Source organism: Euprymna scolopes, chromosome 26 (genome assembly GCF_053919585.1).
Source record: "Euprymna scolopes isolate OS-2025 chromosome 26, ASM5391958v1, whole genome shotgun sequence".
In the NCBI taxonomy this organism is placed as follows: domain Eukaryota; kingdom Metazoa; phylum Mollusca; class Cephalopoda; order Sepiida; family Sepiolidae; genus Euprymna; species Euprymna scolopes.
This window is the reverse complement of record NC_136507.1, coordinates 31,661,313-31,683,386: the sequence shown is the minus strand read 5'-3', so window position 1 is coordinate 31,683,386 and position 22,074 is coordinate 31,661,313. Positions and strand designations below refer to the sequence as shown.

General features: G+C 33.3%; 1 protein-coding gene across 7 annotated transcripts in view; it reads left to right on the top strand.

Annotated features, from left to right (window-relative positions):
* Window positions 1-22,074, top strand: part of LOC145247969 (uncharacterized) — a 394,038-nt gene that overhangs the window by 185,902 nt on the left and 186,062 nt on the right. For 6 of the 7 annotated variants that reach the window (XM_080109621.1, XM_080109619.1, XM_080109622.1 and 3 more), the window contains one exon: window positions 10,261-10,329. In XM_080109621.1, coding sequence (XP_079965747.1) covers window positions 10,261-10,329 — 69 coding nt within the window. Of the gene's footprint in view, window positions 1-1,937; window positions 2,385-10,260; window positions 10,330-22,074 lie in introns of those variants that run through there. The other variant, XM_080109626.1, reaches the window with a different exon arrangement.

The window sequence follows — 22,074 nt, the reverse complement described above, 5'->3', positions numbered from 1 at the left end:
CAAAGTACTGTAAAATGCATTTTTTTTTTTTTTTTTAATTTTGTTTTATACAATTTTTTCTTCGAATTTTAAATTGTCCGGCAATGAAAAAGAAAAAAAAAGTCATTCCGACATTACCCCCCCCCACTTGGAATGCTTTTCTTCTTTTTCGTATAAGTTTAAATGCTCCACAAAAGATTCGTACCCCATGTGAAAAGGCAGTTCTCTACGTGAAGGCAGTCAACAGCCGTCGTTTATGCTGCCGAGTGCCGCGCGCATGCACGTAGCGTAAACGGAAGCTGTAAAATGGCGGAAAGTAGTTCGTGGGTTCAGGGGTTAATACCATGCAAACGGTAAATTTGCCCCGGGTTTGATTATCAGATTCGTTGTCAGCGACCACGATTACCCCTAAAAAAACAAATAAGAATGGTCGGTGTTCTGTTGTAAATAATCTGAATATTTAGCCTAATTTCTATTTGTAAGAAGAAAAAAAGTAAACTTTGGAGTTATGACCTTGTTTTTTCTATATATTTTTTTTATTTTCTCAAAGCGCTCTTTTACAATTTGTCATTGTTCTGAGGGAGACAACTCTCTTTTACTAAGAGATTCGTTTTCTGTTTTTTTTTTTTTTGTTTTTTTTTTCATCTCATAGTTTATGACTTAATAATGTAAGTTTTGCGCAAAAAGTTTTCTTTGGTTTATTTAATCAAAAAAACTTTTTTGAAAGTACTATTTGAGGCCAAAGGGAGGGGCAAAAGCATTATTTGAATATGTATGAAAAAATTTAACAAATAAATAAAAATATTTAGTGGAGAAAATAATAAACAAAATTAAAATAAAATGGAATAAAATAAAAAGTATGAATCAAATTTACCCAAATAAATAAACAAGTAAAATACACGCTCGATTAAAAAAAAAAGTCAAGTCTGTGAGATATACACGGAGAAAGTGAAAGAAAACGCAATTATTAAATAAAAACACCGGGTTTGTATTACTGTACACATAGATTCGAAAAAGTTGTCAAAAAACAAATATATAACAAATAAATGTTATCAAAGGAAAGATAAATTACTTTTCTACCAAACTGGATATATTTTTCGTGTTTTTATTCAATGTAACATGTTTATTCAGCTCGAAAACCATACAGTGTTTACCGATGTATTGGAACATTCAAGATGGAGTCTGATTCTTTCTTTAACACGGTAAGTTTGGGAAAAGATGTTATAAATAAAAAACCGGATAAAATACTGTTAAAAACTCGGTCAATATATGTTACCGTGACATAGGTTGACATATATTCGGCGGGTTTTTAATAGTATTTTGTATAGTTTTTTTTTTTTATAACACCTTTTTCCAAACTTACGGTGTTAAAGAGGGTGTGAGACGCCATCTTGAATTTTCGAATACATACATCGGTAAACACTGTATGCTTTTCGAGCTGAATAAACATGTTACATTGAATAAAAACAAAAAAAAAATATACCCAGTTTGGCAGAAAAGTAACTTATCTTGCCTTTGATAACATTTATTTGTTATATATTTGTTTTTTGACAACTTTTTCGAATCTATGTGTACAGTAATACAAACCCAAAACACCGTTTATACATGGTCCTCGTTCCACATGAAGTGAAGTGCCGTGATTTTTTGCTTAAAACAACGTATTTATTTTATTTTGTTTATATTTTTAATTGATCTTAACAAGCATCTATTTACGAAACTAAACACAACAATGCATTTTCGATTTTTAATAAACAAGTGAGCTATTTTTAGTTTTTAATAGTTGAAAAAAAAATACATATATATTTCATGACCCTTCGTATATTTGTCTCCTTTTTTGTTCTTTTTTTTTTTTTTTTTTTTTTTTCGTAATTTTTTCGTTCGTTCTTTCTCTCTCGTTGTTAAAAGAACAAATAAAACCGGCGCGGGGGAAGCCCAGTCGACAAAAAGCCCAATCTGATATTTCAAATGTAAACCAAGCCCCAATTTATTATGCGTTCATCAGATACTATCAGATATTTTAATTGCCAATTTACAAAATGAACATCATCCGGAGTAGAAGGGGTGGCGACAAACTCTGCGTTGGCGGTTATATGTACACAAAGAAAATTATAACTAAAAATCGAATTCGTTGGCAATGTGTCTGTCGGGTTTCGCACTTATGTCATGGAGCCATTAGCACTGATCGCGACGTGACTGTTTGTATGAGTGCGAAAGAGCACTGCCATGAATCGGATGATGTCCAGGTTGGAATAGCCAAACTATTGCATCAACGTCAGACCAAGTATTTCCATAGAAAAAAGAAAATATCAAAAACTGTTCACATACGACGCGAAGCCCTGTTGGACGCCACTGGTGGCGGGCAGCCAGATGATACGATAGGACCCGACCAACTTGGAGACGTAGTTGTAAGTAATTCGAGTAATTTCATATTTCGTATTTTTATAAATATTAACGGCCACGCTTGGAAATAGAGCCCAACGAGTGGCGGACGTACACGACTGAGGACCCCATAGCGAAATACGCATTGGCTCCGATATTGTACGCAGCCAGCAGTGCTGCCTGCGACGCAGCAGCAAGCAGGCTTTATTAATCTGAAAAGAAACGGAAGAATTTTGGCGTGTGTGGCTTTTTTTTTTTTTTTTTTTTTTTTGCTTGAATTTTGCGCTTTTCGGGTCATTTTGTTGTTTTTCCCCTTTTTGTTTTTTTTGGGGGGGGGATTATAGTTATAGGTAATTATTAACAGGAAAATTGGTGCAAGTCCAGATTTAGCACTTGCTATATATTTTTTGGCCGATATCTGTTTTTATTAAATTGTTAGGTGAAAGTACACAACACTCTCCCGTCTCCATGTCAAGAATGGCTTTCTAAATAATATTATTTCAGCATGGATCAATAAATGCATGAGTACCTTTTATTTTCTTGAATAATAAAAAAAGACGAGAACACGACTGATTCTCTCTCCACTGATCTTGAGCGCATGGTAGTGGAGGAAGAGGTGGCTGGTTACTTTTAATGCATCTAAAACCAAGCTCATCAACGCTAACGCTCTGACCCTCATTTGGTATTAATTGAAATAGGGGAGGCTCCATGTTTTGATAGGCTTCTGGTATTGACCTTTACTCTTGATCTGAAATGGAACACGTACATCAAGTCTGTTACCAAGGTCACTGGAAAAATGGTAGGGTCCTTCTACCGCTCCAGAAGATATCTCACTGCTGATGCAATTCTCTATCTATATAAAAGCCAAGTACGTCCAAGGATGGTGTACTGCTGCCACATCTGGGCAGGAGCTGCTAAAAACAGTCTATCCTGCCTTGACATAGTACAAAATAGACTTCGTTGCTTAGTGGGGGATGCCCTTTTCTCTTCCCTGCAACCTCTCTCCCACAGAAGAGACGTTGTGATCCGGTCTTTGTTTTATCGTTACTTCCATGGCAAGTGCTCGTCTGAACTCCAATCCCTGGTCCCCCCTCGCCAATCTTTCACGATAAACATCCGTCTAGCTGAAACTACTGTCAATAATTTTCCCCACTCTTTAACTTTTTTTTTTTTTTTTTTTTTTTACACAGTGATCACCACTTATCAAGGCCCAGAAGCCACTCAGGGATAAGGGTTATTGCAAGTACATTACGTTAGTGTAGAGTGTTTACTTAAGGGGGCGGTTCATTAGGAATTTGTTAACATTGGACTTGAACACATCCAAGTTGTAGTCCGGTGGAAAGCAGGCAGACACGGAACAGTTTCACAGGCGTGCAGTTCTAAGAAAGAAGCTTTGTTCATGGAATCCGCGTTTTGATTTAGGCACAGATAAAGAGTGGGGGAAATTTTTCACAGTGGATTCAGCTAGACGGGTGTTTTTCGTGAAAGATTGGCGAGGGGGGACCAGAGATTGGAGTTCAGACGAGCACCTGCCATGGAAATAACGATAAAACAAGGATAGGCTCGCAACGTCTCTTCTGTGGGAGAGAGGTTGCAGGGTAGAGAAAAGGGCATCCCCACTAAGCCACGAAGTCTATTTTGTACTCTGTCAAGGCAGGATAGGCTGTTTTTAGCAGCTCCTGCCCAGATATGGCAACAGTATTCCATCCTTGGACGTACTTGGCTTTTATATAGATAGAGAATTGCATTAGTAGTGAGATATCTTCTGGAGCGGTAGAAGGATCCCACCATCTTTCCAACGACCTTGGTGACTTGATGTACGTGTTCCATTTCAGATCAGGAGTAAAGGTCAAACCCAGAAGCTTGCCAAAACATGGGGCCTCACCCAGACGAGAGCCATCCATCACAATTGATGCCAGAAAGCTTTTCTTAGAAGTGCACGCCAGTGGAACTCTTTCATCTGCCTGTTTCCCACCTGACTACAACTTGGATGTCTTCAAGTCCAACATAAATAAATTCCTGATGAACCGCCCCCTTAATTAAGATACTTTATCAAATCTCCAATACTAACGATTACTACGATACTATCCCATTGGTTACTGTACACGCAATAACCCTTATCTCTGAGTGGCTTCCAGGCCTTGATAAGTGGTGACTTCCATGTAAAAAAAAAAAAAAAAAAGAACGACTGTTTTTTGTTTTAATAATTATTTTTATTCAAAAATAACTATAATTTCCGCCCCCCGCCCCCCCCCCAAAAAAAATATCCAGCAAAAAAACAAGTAAAGAAAAAAATAATAATAATCTGAAAAGCGCTAAAATAAACTAAACTAAGGCCACAAGCCAAAATTCTGTTGTTTCTTTTCAGATTAATAAACGCTCCCTGGAACGTGCTGCGTACAACGTCGGAGCTGATGCGTATTTCACTATGTGGGCTTCATTCGTGTACGCCAGCCTTGGGTTAATTCCTATTTTAGTCACGTAAATTATTTCGTGTGAAATGAGTTTCGCTATAACCACGGCTGTATCTCGGTGGCCGTGCCATAACTCCCAAACTTATTTTTATTGGCGTAACGGAAGGAGAACCGTCACGGTGCAGGTAAAAAAAAACGGTGTAAGTTGAAAATCTCACATTGGCCTAAAAATGTTCCATCATTACCACGGCGAGACCGGCCCTGGTTGCATGTTTTAGTTAAAAATAAGTAATATTGTAAAAGTTGCGATCAAATTTTTTATTTAGAAAAATAAATATTACAAAAAGAAGTAATAATAAATAAAATATTGTCTAACAGTTTTGTTTTTTTTGTTTTCATTTTTAGTTTTGCAGTTTTTAATTTAATTTTTAGTATTTATGAAGTATGACGAACTGCAGACACTTGTGCCCCCACGACGTAAATACCCCCGACAAACCTGACAAGCAGCAAAATCCCGCCCATTCACAGTAGAGATCTCTAGATGCAAGAGAGCCTTTTACTCCAGTAGTTTCTTCCCCAGAATCGCTAGACTCTGGAATTCCATTCCAGGTCCCTGCTTCCCCAACTGTACTGACATGCAGAAGTTCAAGTGTAACGTGAACCGATATCTTGCTTCCCCAACTGTACTGTAGTAACTTAGTAATTAGGAGGAAAATTGTGGACATCATTGTCTGTAGGTGTTTACGATGGTGATGATGGCACTCCTAGAATTAAATTTAGGGTTTTATTATAACAAATGAATGTGTCAAAAATGTTGTTCTAAAATTACATAAGATAGTACCTATTTACTATGCCTCCCCACGGGACAGAGTTAGACACCAGGGTCGTTTTTTAACGTGGAGAAAGTTACATAAGATAGTAGCTAATAGTGTAGACATAATAAATTTGTATGTGGCATCGGTTGTTGTAAACTATGATATTTTGGTCTAGAACGGAAAAACTGCGACTTTTTTATTATATATACGATATATTTACCAGATTTATTTTAGACTAAAACAAAAAGTCTGGTTTTGTAATCGAAACATTTTCATATAGAGGCTAGGTTTTCACCTGACACTTGTATAGTTGCACGTAAGGTCGCCCATGCTTATGAATCACCCCATTTCTAAGTAAAAAAAAAAAAAAAAAATGGTGCTTATGCACTTTTGTTACTGTGCTATTTTTTTTTTTTAAATAGTATTTTCAAGTATCAAATATCTTTTCTATTAAATTGTTAAGTGAAAGTAGTGAATAGTTAGAACCCCCCCCCATGTTAAGAATGTAGGCATGGCTAAAAAGTGAAAGAAAAACCAAGTTGCTGTTTTATTAAAACAGATTAAAATCTATTAAAATCCATTATTCTATTAAAATCTATTATTCTTAACTGTTTTTTCCAGAAAAATAAAAGCCTGAATTTTATCATATGAAAAGCAGAATAATATAAAACTTTTTCTATTTTTAATAGAATTTAAAATTTTCAAAACCACACCATTCACCGTTATTTTTGTCTTGATCGCTAAAACATTTAAAACAATTTTTTTTTTTTTTTTTTCATCTAAATGAGATTTAGGATGATTTGCAATAAGAATATGCAAGGATATTATAAGTACCTGCATTTCAAATAATTCAAACTCTTTATATCACTCTATAGATTTGCATAGCAAAATTTAAAAAAAAAAAATTTAATGATAGTTTAAAATTAAGTGTGGAGGCCTGTTGGGGTCTAAATAAACTATATTTAGCCATGTATTTTTTAATGTTTCATGATTAAGTGAAGGGTTAATTCTGTTTTCATAATTGAGATATATATATATATATATATATATATATATATATATATATGTTTGTTGCCTACATAACCCCTGAAGTTAAGCAATGATGAGCCTGGCCAGTACCAGATGGGTGACCATTTTGGGAATGCTACACGCTGTATGTGTTGAAAACAACTCCTGTATCTAGTATCATGGTTGGGCCAACCTAGGTGAATAAACAAGAAATTGCCAAAAGAAATTGTATTTTTAGCAAAATGCATAGTTATTTATCGATTTTTTTTTTCTTTTTGTATCGATTCTTCAAAGCATTTCTTATTTAATGGTATATTAGCAATATTTGGCTCACTAAAAAAATTAATAATTTTAAAAGTAGTGTTTTTTGCAAAAATAATGAAAATATATTTTTTTTTTTGTTAATCTGAAAGATAATAAACATATTCATGAATTCCACACGAAAAATAAAACTCATTCAAAATTTGGATTTTCAACCTTAAAATCTGATACGTGCGCAGTTTTTTTTTTTTTTTTTTTAATCTACAATCCTCCCCCTCCCAACAATATAATATATTTTGTTCAGTTCTGGCTGATTATTTTAAGCATATTTGTACCCACAAATAAAGAAGGGGGGGGGGGTTGTAGGCAAATATATATATATATATAAATATCGGTTATAAAAAAAAGTACACCATTATAATATTCATTCTTCACTTAATAATTGGTGAAAATTTTGTATTGATTTTTGCTAGATTTTTAAAGAGAGGCTCTGTCAAAAAATACTTACTCCCTGCTTTCGTTTTGGCCGTGCCTATAAAAATGGCTTCCTAAATAATAACGCTATTATTTCAGCATGGTAACAAAAGTGCATAAGTACCAAAAAATTTTAAAATGTAAATGTTAGCGAGTTTCGGTATACATGTATAAGATCGAAACAAAAATTTGGCCATACAGTATACATACAGTATACATGTATAAGATTACATTTATACAGTATACATGTATAAGATTACATTTATACAGTATACATGTATAAGATTACATTTATACAGTATACATGTATAAGATCGAAACAAAAATTTGTTTTATTGTACTTTTTCTTTAAAAACAAACCGAGAAAAAGGTTAACTAAAGATGAATGATGACGTAAATCATAAAACTGTCCTTTAACTAGGAAACGGACAGCATTTTTTATATTTGCCAATGCCCGCCACCGATCACAATCAAGGTATTGCAGGGTTGCCAGACTATAATAAATGTTTGAAGCTAAATTTTTCAGCAAAAGCGCCAAAAAAGGCCAAAATGAAACCTAAAAAAGGCCAAATGGAAATTTTTCTGTATTAATGCTATATAAAGAAACGATGGTTATATTGAAGATGTTGACTGGACTATATTGAAGATATTAGCTTCCAAACATTTGTATTTTTAAATTAATTTTGTATTCTTTTCAAAGTAATGAAATAAAGACAATCTCTATGAAATTGAAACTTTGGGCTTTGCTTTGGAGGAATTAAATTTTTTTTTTTTGATAAATAAATTTTTGCTAGGGACATTAATAATATATTCTACAGTTTACATATTCTTTAAGCATATTAGAGAATTTTAAACAATATTTGAAAGTGTTATATTTAAAGAATTGTTGATAAATTTGTAGGTGAGTACCCTAATCTAAATCCTACTCCTTCAAAATAAGATTCTTCTTTTTTAGGCAACTATATGTTGGAAAAAAATATTGTTTCAGAATTTAGAGTTGGGAATTGGTTTTGCATATAAATCTAATGTACATTTATAACCCAATTGTGGCCAATCATCTATCCAAATAGCATTTTAAGAGTATATAACCTGATTTCTTTTGGCTAAGTGAGATAAATTGTGTATGTGTGTGTTTTGTTGGGGAGAGGGATTGAAAAAAAAATTAATTCGCTCTACCACAAACCCTAAGTCCATGCGGCAACAGTTCCTCCAAATCCCTCTGTTTATCATTAACCTTAAGTTTAAGTGTCCCCCCCCTCCAACAAACACAAAACTTTACATTTAAGAACTAGAATGATTAGATGTCATTCAAACGCTACCTGGGCTAAAGTGAGAGATCATAATACGTTAAATTTGTATTCGAAACTGATCCCTTAATCTAAATTTTAAAATAACTAGTTTTTTCTTTTACTTAGGTTTTCAGAGTCTTCATACTATTGTTGAGATGATTAATCAGAATCGGGAATAAAAAAACTTGGAACTTTTTAGGGTATCAGAATTGAAAATTTATAGGCTTATTTCCAATTTTAAAAACGATTCTTTAAAAAAAAATTTCTTTGTAAAAAAAAAAAAAAATGAAACGAACCTAATGTATTTATTTATTAGAAGGTTGTTTATTTATAGCTTAAAAGTAAGGGCCACAAGATCACAGGTTAGGGATCCCATTCCCAAATTTTCCACTATTTAGACTTTCAAAGTCTAATGTAATTGTTTTTTTGAATAGTAAATTATGGTAAGCATAGTAAATATTCCAGCCTATTGCCTTATCAAATTTAAAAAAAATATTCAAATTTCTTTTCGTACCTATTTGCTAACCTTCTATATGAGCCTCTCAGAGAGATTATTATTCATATTTAAGATTTATAATGCTATAACCTGTTTTGCTTTTTATTTTGCTGACACCACTCTGACTTTACTCGTTCTCTGGTCTCTGAAATAATGTTTTATTGTACTTTTCCAGTTTGGCCACACGTTAAAAATATAGATGAAATTCTCACAATGAGTTTATCAAATTCTTGGATACAATACAAAAATGAAAACAATTTAGAACTTTTGTCAAATTACAAAAGCAGTTATATCTACATTTAAAAGTATACAAAAGAATGAAATACTACGTTTTTTTAGGAGATAATGTGCGAACAATTATTTTAGAATTTAATGTGGGCGAATGATTAGTTGCATGTATCAAATGTAAAATGATCCCTATTTTCAGCAATTCTAAATTTCTAGGGAGAGTAACTAAATTTTTATCACTAACTCTAAGTACGACAAGCAAATTGTTCAGTACTTGTATAGTTTAATCAAAAATGAAAATATTGAGAGAAAAAAAAAAAAAAAAAAAAAGGTTATATTGTACATATCCGTTATGGAATGAAGTTCTCCGGAAAAAAAAATTTCACTTAATTTCATCAAGTAGTTTTTTTTTTATTTTTGTTTTTTACAGCGAAAAAACAATTTGTTATGATACCGAGCAAAAGGTTCGATTTTTAGGAAGAAAAACTAGTATTAAAGATGGGAAGGGAGCGTCGGTGCTTTAACTGGAGTTATCTCCATGTGGCGTTTATAAAATTCAAACAAAATTTTTTTTTTTAAATCCAACATTTTATTTTATTTTTTAACATTTTTTGTAAATTAAAATATTTTTCCGACCAATATGATTACTAATGTTCTGCTAATGTTGACTATGAATAAACGACTTTTATTTTTTACAAATAAAATAAAACCAATTTTGCTTCAGACAAAACCTTGTCTTTGTCAGAAAATATTTTAATACACATTGGTCTTTATTATTATGGACTGAAGGATTTTAACTTCTCTTCATAATTTGACTGAAATGAGTTACTGATTATTCTAATATTTGAATGAATACTTAACTGAAATGATTTTCAAATCTATTTATAAATTTTATTTATTTTACTTATTTTTTTTAGCCTGATATGACAATGATTTCTGATTCGGACCAATTACCAGGACAAATGGTGAAAAGCCAACATTTTACTGTGAGTTTATAATTTTTTGTTATGTGATTATCAAAGTGATTGATATTGATCTGCAATAATCAGTATAAAACTTGTGTTGGTTGATTAAAAGATGTTAATACAGACCAATTTCAGAACTTCAGGAGAACCCTAAAAATGTCACTCGCCAAAATTTCCAAACACTTTTTCACCTAAAATTTTTATATCCAATATTGTTTTACAAAAAACGTTGCTTATTTAGAGTTTAACCTATTTAAACAAAAGCTAAATCACAGAAAAAAAACTTTATGATGTACATACCTGTCACACAACAAAGATTGCATATTCCAAAAATCATGTAAATTGATAAAGTATTTTTTTATATAGAAAATCATTTTATTATGATTTTTAGTGATTTAATAGGACTTATTTTGATTGTGATAGTTTGAATTGTCTCTCATTTATTAAACATAACGGTCCAAAGCATAACGTCTCACTTTATCATAAAATTTGCTTTACTTGGTTAAAAAAAATCTACTTGATCATTTTACATGATTTTTGGAATATGAAATCTTTGTTCCATGACAGGTACATTACAAGTGCTTTTAAAAGATTTATCCAGAATTTTTTTTTGGAAAATAGTTTTAATTCTAAATAAGCACTCAAAAATATATTTAATAATAAAAATGTCAGTTTTTCTCTCCGTTGATAAAGGGATTGGTTTCTTCCTTTTTATAGTAGCCGATTTGGTTGGAAAAAAATTCTAATTAGTGTGAAAATTATTTGCCTAAAAAACATGTGCCTCTTGTAGGATTCAACTGCTGAATGATAGAAAAAAAAAAAACAATGTCAACAGTCGATTTTATTTTCAACAATCACACAAACGAATGTGAATTCTCGCTAATCATATGCAAATGAGATGCTGCCAGTTCGAATAAAAAACCTGTTTTTTAGAGACTGAGCCCATTCGGAATTCAGAGTAGCGAGATTTAATAGCAGTGTGTTGAATTTAACCCTGAATATTGTTAGTTGAAAGTGCAGAATAGTTAACAATCAATAATTTAACTACAACTTTTGAAGCGACTGCACTGGGGGGGGGGGGCATCATTTGGTGTTTTTTGCCTGGCTTGAAATTGAAATGGAGGTATTAGATATTCCTCACACTTTTTTTAATGACTGCATTCCAGCCTAATGTTGGTGGTGCTGTGAGAGGCTGCTGCTGATGATAGTGATGATGACGAAGACGATGTGTATAATGGTGTGGATGCTGTTGAATATAGTTCATTTAGTATGAATCAGATGATTTATGTTGGCATTCGTTTCCACAATATCTTTCTAGTTAAAATATTATCTCGAAACATATTGAGAGACTATACGTGAAGTTTTCCAACAATCCTTAAGTTATAGAGTTTCTGTGGAACAAACTGGATTTGAACTTGGCATAATCAGGGTGCCAGTCTGTGTCCTTAACCACTTAGCCACCATCACCTCCCTGCTGTTGGTGTTGATATTGTTGTATTCTTTTGTGCTAGTACTGCGATAGACAACTTTTCAGGATTTCGTTTTAGGCAGGCATTGGCCATATTCCTCATTTTCTAGCAGTGCCAACAATGTGGCCTTGTACCCTCCACACTCACGGAAAGTGACCAGCTTTCAAATTTGTGGATTGGTTGGTTGGTTGGTTGGTTGTTTTACGCATATCAACCCTTTTCAGGTTATTTAATGGTGAATCCAGTGATTTTTTTTTTTTTTTTTTTTTTTTACATAGGCATCACCACATTATCAAGGCCCAGAGGCCACTCAAGGATAAGGGTTAAAGAGTGTACAGTAGAAATTGGTCAATATAGTAATCATTAGTAATGAAAATTTGGTAAATTTAATAACTTATATGGAACGGCTCATCAAGAACTTATTTACTTTAGACTTGAACACAACCATATTGTAGTCAGCCGGAAAGCAGGAAAACGGAAGACAATTCCACAGGCGTGCAGTTCTAAGAAAGAAGCTTTGTTCATGGAATCTACGTTTAGGTTTAGGCACAGATAAAGAGTGGGGGAAATTATTGATAGTGTTTACAGCTAGACGTTTACAAGTGATTCAGAAGAAATTTTTTTTTAATAGAATATATTTGTTTTTTTGTTTTTTTCAAGTCAGTTTCTATGTAACCCATAGTTGAGACCCTAACAGGTATTACCATTCTGGGTCAGAGTGGACCTGGGAGCAGTGTCAATTAAAGGGTGGCTCCACATTCCCCAAAGCCTGCAAGCTATTGGATATTGTTTAAGGTCATATCCAGGATCCTTCACATTTGTACCAGCCAATGAAGGGCAAAAAGAGTTGTTGCAGCTCTCTTCTCGACAGGCAGCATCGTTGTCGGATTTCATATCATCTGCATCATTTGGACTATTGTTGTCATCTTCAGTTATTTTTGCAACATTTCAGTTGATGTAACCTCCGTCCTTCTTCAGATCTATCTTGTCGAATTCTAGAATCTTTCTTTTCAAACCCAGGAACCCTTTATTTAATCCACAGGAGTAGCATGTTTTTATTCTGCCAGCCACAACTCTGTAAAAATCCTTTTGAGTGTCACTCGCAGAAGAGTGTAACTTACAATTGAATTTTACAAAGTATTTTATCCACTACGCCACGCAGACAATTCTAGTATGAATCTTTCGGAGCCTTAAGTCTACTTTTATTTTTAGACGTACAATCTTATTACTATACATCACTATTTTTAATACAGATTACTATATATATATATATATTTATATATATATATATATATAAAGATGTTTTCTCTGTCATAAAAGTATTGTCCAAGTGCAAATTCAAAATGTAAATTTAGTATGACAATTCAACACAGATTTTTTTAAATAATCAAACATTTGTTTATAAAAAAAACTTTGACGTAGTAATGTCTTCATCAGGATAGACAGTTTTTTTTTTTTTTTTCATCTTTTTTATCCCTCGTAGCATGATACCACTAAAAAAAAGCAAGGCATTAGAAAATAGGTACTAATTTTTCCGATATGCCTATATATATATATATATATATATATATATATATATATATATATATATTGTGCAAAAATGTCGTTTTTATTTTTACGTTCAAATTAAAATTAACAAGTGAAGCATGCATAGTCCCCCGTGAGTGCACAGTGAATGAGGCATAAAAAAAAATTACTAAGTTCAGCATCCCATTTAGCTAAAAAAAGTCTCCAGGGTATGTCAGATCCTGGTGAAAATGAACAAATGGTGCAGTTTTAGGCCTTAACATATGTAAAATAAAATGACAAAATCCGTCAGTTGCCCCCCCCCTCCCATTTAGTCCCAAAAGTCTCCAAAGCCTTAACATATTTAAATTTGAGTTCAGCACCATGCAAAACTGCTAAATAGACATACACAGAAAATTTTGAACAAATATGGTAAAATAGTCCCAAAAATGGAGTGTTTTATTAGCCCTAAAAGAGCCCCTGGGGCACACCTAAGAGTCATCGCAAAGTATACACAAGCAAAATTATATAGAAATCAGTTAGTTACAACTTTTCGCAAAGTATTATAAAAATCCAAGGCATCAATTTTTTTTTTTTTTAATACACACAAAAATGTCAGTTTTAGCCATTTTAACCCGAAAGGCACCTTTTAGGAGGGTAACCGGAGTTTTCCCAGAAAATCCGTTTTGTTACTTTTTTACTCATATCATGTTTAATGTTCGTGCAAAATTTTTAAAAAATTCCAAGGTGTAGTTATTGAGAAAAGTGTGGACAGATGAACAGATGAAGGTGAATTTATAGGTCTACCTTCCTTTTGTCCGGGGGAGGGGGGGGGATAAAAAAACAACATTATTTCTGCACCAACCTAATACATCATCATCATCATGCAGTTGGTCAGTCTTGATGATGATTAGTTGGGGCCTCATCCCTCAGTGTTGGCGTAGTCTTACTCCGTCACCAGAGGACTTTCCACCTTGGCTCCAAACTTGCTTGCGCAGTTTAGGTGCAGTATCTGTTGCGCATCAGATAGACACCCTCTGAACCTCCAATGCTCATGTCCAGTAGAGCGAACCCGTGACGGCTGGCAGCAGAGGAGGACGCAGCTTCTGGCCGAAAGTAATCTCAGTTAGGTAAACAGTCGCCCTATCGTGTCCGCTACTATGGCTTTTCTTTCTGGATGAAGTTCCATAGCCTTTTAAGGAAAACTGCAAGGCAGCAGTAGGATTTGAAGTCAGAGTTCCCATCTCTTAGCCTTTTGCTGTGATAAGGCCCACAAAACAATGGTGTTTGATTTTGGGGTTGATTCCCCTAGTCTTCGCCCAACCAAGGGCACCCACAAGACCGTGGGGTAGGGGTTGGTAGTGTGCCAGGGTATGTTCACACATTGGTAGGCCATAATGCACTACCTCTGGGGTCCCCTACTCCTCCAAGATCTTCTACAAGTTTAGCCTGGTGCCGCAAGGCACCCAGTTACCGTATGTGGCCAACGTGGGTGCACTGTAGGAGTCTTGATGATGGAGAGGCTATGTACTGGCAGGGAAGACTTATGCATAGCTGCTCTCTTTTCACCACGAGGTTAGCCAGTGGTGTTAGCTGGAAGCGAGAAGTTATGCAAGCATGAATTTAACACTAACTTATACCTAACACGGTAGATGCATCACATCCCCTTGCCGGATTAAGAATCCAAATGCACACACAACCAACCTAATATATATATTATAGTGTTAGACCAACCTCATATATATATATATTATAGCGTGAGACTATTAATCAGAATCAGGAATCAGAAAAATCAAAACTTTTGGGGGTATTGGAATCAGAAAAATTTGCACCAATTTTCTGGTGCCAAAACGATTCTTTTGTCTTTTATTTGATTTTGTTTAAAGCAAAATCTTCCATTGCTGGTAATAATGATAAAATATTAAACATTTATTGATTTTCAAACAACCAGTAAAACTAAGATTTATAACCCCCCCCCCACAAGTGTATTTTTACGCTTGAGAAAATAGCTGCACATTTAACACGTTTTTTACAGTAATTGGGATTAAACAACAATTCTATTGTTAAATATTTAGAGATTTATAAAGAATCGGAATCAGTAATTGTATCGGAATCAAGAAAAATTATTGGAATCATCCCATAATATGAATTAAAATATCATATTTCATGTCCCCCTCCTTTTTCTTTTTTATTTTCAGAAAGAAAAAAACGAAAAGGAATGCGTATCAAATTATTTTAATGACCTTTTCACTCGTATATAGTTATTTGGAATTTTAACCTATTGTTCTAAGGGTGGTAACTCTATTTTACTAAGAATTGTAAGAAAAAAAATTACTTCATTTAAAGCAACAAGGTTTTATAACATTAATTACAAAAAAATGTAAAAGGAGACGATATTGTAATTTTTCTTAAACAAAACATTTAAGTAATTGTAAAAATGTTTTCAACTACTTTAATACTCATCTTCCTTAGAACAATAGTTTTAATTCCAAATGTATATATATATATATATATATATATATATATATATTTATTGCAAACGTGACATATTAATTTTAGAACAAAATTTATGCAATCAAAAGCAGATTGTGAGTTTGTTGATTCCATTTAAATTAATTTCGTCTAAAAGTAAAAATGTCAATTGCCTGTTTTATTGAAGTTTTGTTGATGTATTTGAATTCCGACATGCATAGCGAAATCGATGATGAAAAGAGAAAGGGAAGGTGAATGTATTCATTGAACCCGGATATTGTTCATACGTTAGCTCGCGTCCTTTGTTTAAGGTAAGGGAAAGGCATAAGAAAAAAAAGAAAAAAATGGAAGCGGTGATTTTGAAACCGCAACAATAGCATCGATTTTTTTAAAAAAAATTTTACGCCTTCTCTGGGGATCGACTTACTAGAACGTTGTATTAGAAACTAAACACCCCTTGCACTCTTAATATTAGTTTGTTTTTTTTTTTTTAAATAATCTAATTGAGTAGTATCCAATCAAAAAGAAATATATGGGATCGGGGAGGTCCACCCGTGTACTATTACGAGTCGTTCATCCACCATTATTTTTTTTGGTAGGGGGGGGGGTAAGAAGATATACTTTAGTAATTTCCTGTTTATTATTTAAGTACAATACAACGCGCGCCACAGATTTAACCCCCTATATGTAACATGATGTAATTGTAATTTTTATTCAATTTTATCATCCTAACATTTTTATCATAAAAAAAAGCTTCAAATAAACTGCTAGATACTTGAGGAGTATGGACCCTGAGCAAACGTTTGCTTTCCAAGAACCGCTCTCTTAGACATGCGCAGAAGGTTTTCAGTGGTCTATTTAGCCATGAAAAACTTTTTCAGCCCCCCCCCAAAAAAAAGGCCAAAGAAAATGCCAAATTGAGTTTAAACTCCAAATTGTTACACATACTAAATGAAATAAATTTAGAATTAAATAAAATAAAAATTTAAAATGAATCAAAATAAAAATAAATTTAAAATGAACAAATAAAATAAAAACAAGCACAAAATAAATGTATAAATGAAATTTATTCAAAGAAAAAAAAAAGTCAAAACAGAAAACATGCTCGATTTAAAAAAAAAAAAAAAAAAAAAATGTAGTTGTGAAATGAAATAGCGCACGAAAAAAGTTAGAGAAATTTAGTTTCGATATAAATCCGATATAAGTTAGCTGTTGATTCCAATTTGTACTTGACGTAATTCAATGGCTAAATAGACCACTGAAACCCTTCTGCGCATGTCTGCTAAGGGAGCGGTTCTTCGAAAGCAAACGTTTGCGCAGGGTCCACGCTCTTCAAGTACCAACTGCTATTTTAATAAATTGGTGCAATGCAAAGAGTGATCCGCGCTATTTTTTAAATCGTATTTCCAAGTTTAATTAAAGTTTGATATGTTTTTTTTTATTATTCAATTGTAAGGTTAAAGTATAGAATAGGTACAAAACACCCTCCCCTCCCCATGTTAAGAATGGCTTTTTAAATAATAACGTTATTTACGCCCACACTCTCTGCACTAGTACCGATAAATTTTCACAGCATACGAAAATAATGAAAATGCGAGACTAAAATCGTGTTTACATTACCGACGCTTTAAAACGTTTCTACGTAGTGATGATTTTGAAGCCATAAACATAACCGTTTAAAAAATTTAGCAAAAATCAACTAATGGCCAGATTTTCCTGATTTTTTTTTTTTTTTTTTATTATACTTATTCATGTTTAAAATAATTTACATATTAAAAGTAGGTTTCGTTAAATATGTGAGGGGAAATATTTTCTTTTAGGTGTTCTATTTTTCATGATAGGAAAACTAAGCAAAATACATTTAGACATACAAAAATTGCAACATTTTTTTAAAGCTGAAGAGTTTCAACAATTAAAAAAAGTTTTTTATATATATATATATATATATATATATATATATATATATATATATATATACATGAATCAAAAAGCATTGGAAATGCAAAAGGATATAGGGATGGTATGCCAAAAAGTATACAAACAAGATAGCTATGAATGGCTAGGCACATGGAAATAGAATTGCATCCAAAGTATAGCCCTATAGCTTTTCTCCAATCTTCATTCCGTGCCATCATTACGGTTGTAAAAAGCTATAGGGCTATACTTTGGATGCAATTCTATTTCCATGTGCCTAGCCATTCATAGCTATCTTGTTTGTATACTTTTTGGCATACCATCCCTATATCCTTTTGCATTTCCAATGCTTTTTTATTCTTGTTAATTAGTATTTTTACTTAGTCTTATTTTTAAACTTACATTCATGATAGTATTGTCTTTTTTAGGAGGCGGCTCATTGCCGCCTCCATTAGTAGCAGGTCGCTTCCTGTTGGGTTTTAGGTCTTTGGGTTTTGGGCCTTAGGAGTTGCCTCTTGGTCCTCCATCGGTTCTATATTACATAGAGAGTGCTACCGCCTCTCTGATAAAACAGAGTATTATAAAGTTCTAAAATGTTCATACCTTCACTATTAAATTTTTCTTGGTTCATTCTTTGGCGTTTTGGCAAAGATTTGGCAGTTTTTGATATTTCTATTTATAATAGTTTGTGCATGAGGCAGCTTTTTTCCCCTTGGGATCCCTGTTATACCATGCTTTTGAGTCAGCACGTGAGGCAGCCTTCTTTTTTTCTGGTTCTTTGTTATAAAGAGCACGTGAGGCAGTTTTTTTCCCCTCGGGATCCCTGTTATACCGTGCTTTTGAGTCAGCACGTGAGGCAGCCTTCTTTGCCTCAGGATTTGCATGATACTTAATTTTTATTATTTCAGCATTTTTCTGATAGTATTCTTTTTGCTCAGATAATACCTTGACTTTGTTTTTTTCATAGTCTATATTTCTCTGAGCTTTTTTTTTACGTGCTGACTTTGGCATTTTTTATTAAATGTAAACATATAACACTTATGTGTATCTTACTATAATATCACTTATCTTATAGCAAGACAACTCTCGTAGAATTGAGATACTGCCCCGTCACCAATAGTTAAAGTGTGGAACGGTATATACACCAATAGTGTAGTTGTTATCTTTATATGAAGTCCTAATCAGTGACAGTGTGAGGTTACTTGGTTAATTTATTGTAGTTTATTTTAGAAAACTTACTTGTTTTTATTAGTAGATTGTGTATAGTAGCCACAATATCTAGTTATTTTTGTGGCTAGGGCTTGGATTTTGATTCTTTTTGGTCAGCTTCCAGTGAGTTCTTAGAAGATGACTTTCTTGCAGTTTCTTTTGCGGTTAATTTAACTTATTTCCTTTGGCGTTTGGTGAGTTCTTAGAAGAACTGGTCTGATCTACTTTTCTTAGCGAGCGAAGAGATTCAGCTGCATTTAACAATGGTTGCTATAGTGTATTTTTGCGCATGCGTGAGGATTTCAAGTTTCCTCCTTATTTTTCAATAGTTTGACAGTAGTCATGTGTCTTTCTGCCAAGAGCGACAGACGTCAGTGTTAGCCGTGATCGTCTAGAGGTTAGGACCCCACGTTGTGGCCGTGCTAACCTAGGTTCGAATCCTGGTCACAGCATTGACATTTTGTACATATTTTACAGTCCAAAATCTGAAGAATTATTTGTTTTTATAACATTGTTTTTTGACGTCGTACTTGCTGATAGGTTACTCTTATATAACAATTTTGATCAACTGAGATAAAGATTTCGTGGTTTCATTAACGCTGGTGGGTTACTGTTTAAAGAAAAAACCTTAACGTTCACCTCAAATATTCAGCGTCCAAGAAATATAGGCCACTGGCAAACTGGAACGTCTGTGAGCATCCGGTGTATTATTTGGAGCTGTCCCTTTTGAGAGAAGTTCCGTGTTCGAAGTGGTCTGTCTACATTGGGTATATAGTGTTTAAAACTTGTTATTACACGTAATCTTATTTAATTATGGAGTTAGCTAAAAAGCGATGGGTCACTGCACTTCTCCGTGTAAAGAGCAGTCGATTGATGCTTGAACTGTTGTCAGAGACCGTTCGTACACCGAGATACATCGTCTCAAAAGAAAGAAGAAAGCAGAAGAAGAAAGAACAATTGGCCATTTTTGTACCCTTTTTTTTTGCTCTCTTTTGACATTTTAACCGACGTTCTGACACTCGCTGGATTCGTAAGACGCTTCTCTGTAAGAATATGTGCTTTTTGAAACTTATAAGTTGATTTTAGTTGAGATTTGGATAGTTATTTTGTTTTGTAGGCGTATATAGGCGTGTACGGGTCATCCCTATATAGAGAGTGCTACCGCCTCTCTGATATGTAACACTAATTATTTATTTCACTTACCTTAAAGTTGTAAATAAAATTGGACATAAAATCATTGATGTTGTATAAAGAGTAATAGAAATATTTTTTTATTTTTTTTTTAAAACAGTAATGAAATTAATTGAATGTTACGAGTTCAGTATTTTTCAATTTTTAAACTTTAAAAATCTATGAAAATTTTTCTATTGATTCTATTTTTACTATATTTTCAGAGACAATGGGAAATTTTATGCCCTTTCCAATAAACCGAATATAATATTTTAGACAAACGTTTTTTTTATTCACGCCCCCCCCCCATTTTGAAATGTCTATTAAAAAGTAAATAATTAATTTACTCACCAAAGTTTTAAATATCAAAAATTGAAGATAAAAGATCAATAAATAATATATTCAAATTTAAAACAACAAAAAAGTAGTGTTTTATTAGAAAATGACCTGTAAAGTCCGAAGTTTAAAATTTTTTTTTTAAACCACGTTTTTATTTATTTTTTTTTTTTAATGAAACCTTGGTCCTTGCTCCTTTTAATTGAAAAAAAATTAGGGTTTGAATTACATTTTTCGAGTAGTTATAAGCTTGGAAAGACAGGGGTCGAATTAATTCACGCCTCCCATTTTGAAATGTCTATTAAAAAGTAAATAATTAATTTACTCACCAAAGTTTTATATATCACAAATTGAAGATAAAAGATTAATAATTAATATATTCAAATTTAAAACAAAAAAAAAAGTAAAGTAGTGTTTTTTAGAAATTTACCTGTAAAGTCGGAAGTTTAAAACCTTTTTTTTTTTTTTTTTTTTTTTAAATGAAACCTTGGTCTTTTAATTAAAAAAAAAAAAATTATAGTTTGAATTACATTTTTCGAGTAGTTATAAGCTTGGAAAGACAGGAAGGGGGTCGAATTATTCAATATTTTTCATAAAGTTTCTGACACACCTTAGTATAACCTCTAATTTATTTCGAAATATATTTTCGCTACATATCATGAGCATGTTTTGGTCTGGTAGGTACAAGTAATTAGACATCAAAGTGTAGTATCTGTTCTTCAGATTGCTACACTTCAATTTCTTGTTTTCTCTCTGGAGGAGAAATCCTCCACGACTGAAACAATTTGAATTTTTCTTTTTCTCCATGTTAAAAAAAAAAAACGACCCTGGTGTTTAACTCTGTCCCGTGGAGAGGCATTGTTAATAGTAACTAGAGACCTCTTCAGGCGATCTTACTTGTAATAATGAACCGACCGAATGCTCATGAAATAATCAATTTCTAATTTTTTTTTTTTCTCGTAGTTTTATATTTTACTCACATAACACAATTAAGTAGACACTGTTGATTTTAATTAAAATTCAATATTTCGATTTGCGTTCGTATTCCGAAGAAGCATCCATTTATCTTTTTATTCCTCTCCCCACTCTGATTAATTCTCCCGCAAGTTTGTTCTGTCTTTTTCTTTCTCGTTGTCAAGAATACTAAAATAAAACCAACGCGCGGGAAAACCCCATCCGACAAAAACCTAATCTCGTTATTTTCAAACGTAAACAAAACACATTTATTAGAGAATTTCAATTTAAAAACAAAATGGACATTATCAGAAACAGAAAAGGAGGCGAGAAACTCTGCGTTGGGGGTTACATGTACACAAAGATTAGCACCACTAAGACTAGAATCCGTTGGATATGTGCTCGCCGGATTGCGTTCTCGTGTCATGGTGCCATCAGCACGGATCGCGGTATCACGGTTTCAATGAACGCGAAAGAGCACAGCCATGAATCGGATGAGGCCGAGGTTGTAGTGGCTAAACTAAACAATCAGCGTGAGATAAAAAATAGCCATCGAAAACAGAAAACATCCCAAACTGTTTCGATACGCAAGGAAGCCATGTTAGATGTCGCTGGTGTTGAGAAGCGTGTGAGCAGACGTGGAACGCAGCCAGATGATATGATAGGCGACCACCCATGGTATATGGGGTCCGACCAAAAGCCCCCATCTTCTATTCTAGACGAAATGTTTGTAAGT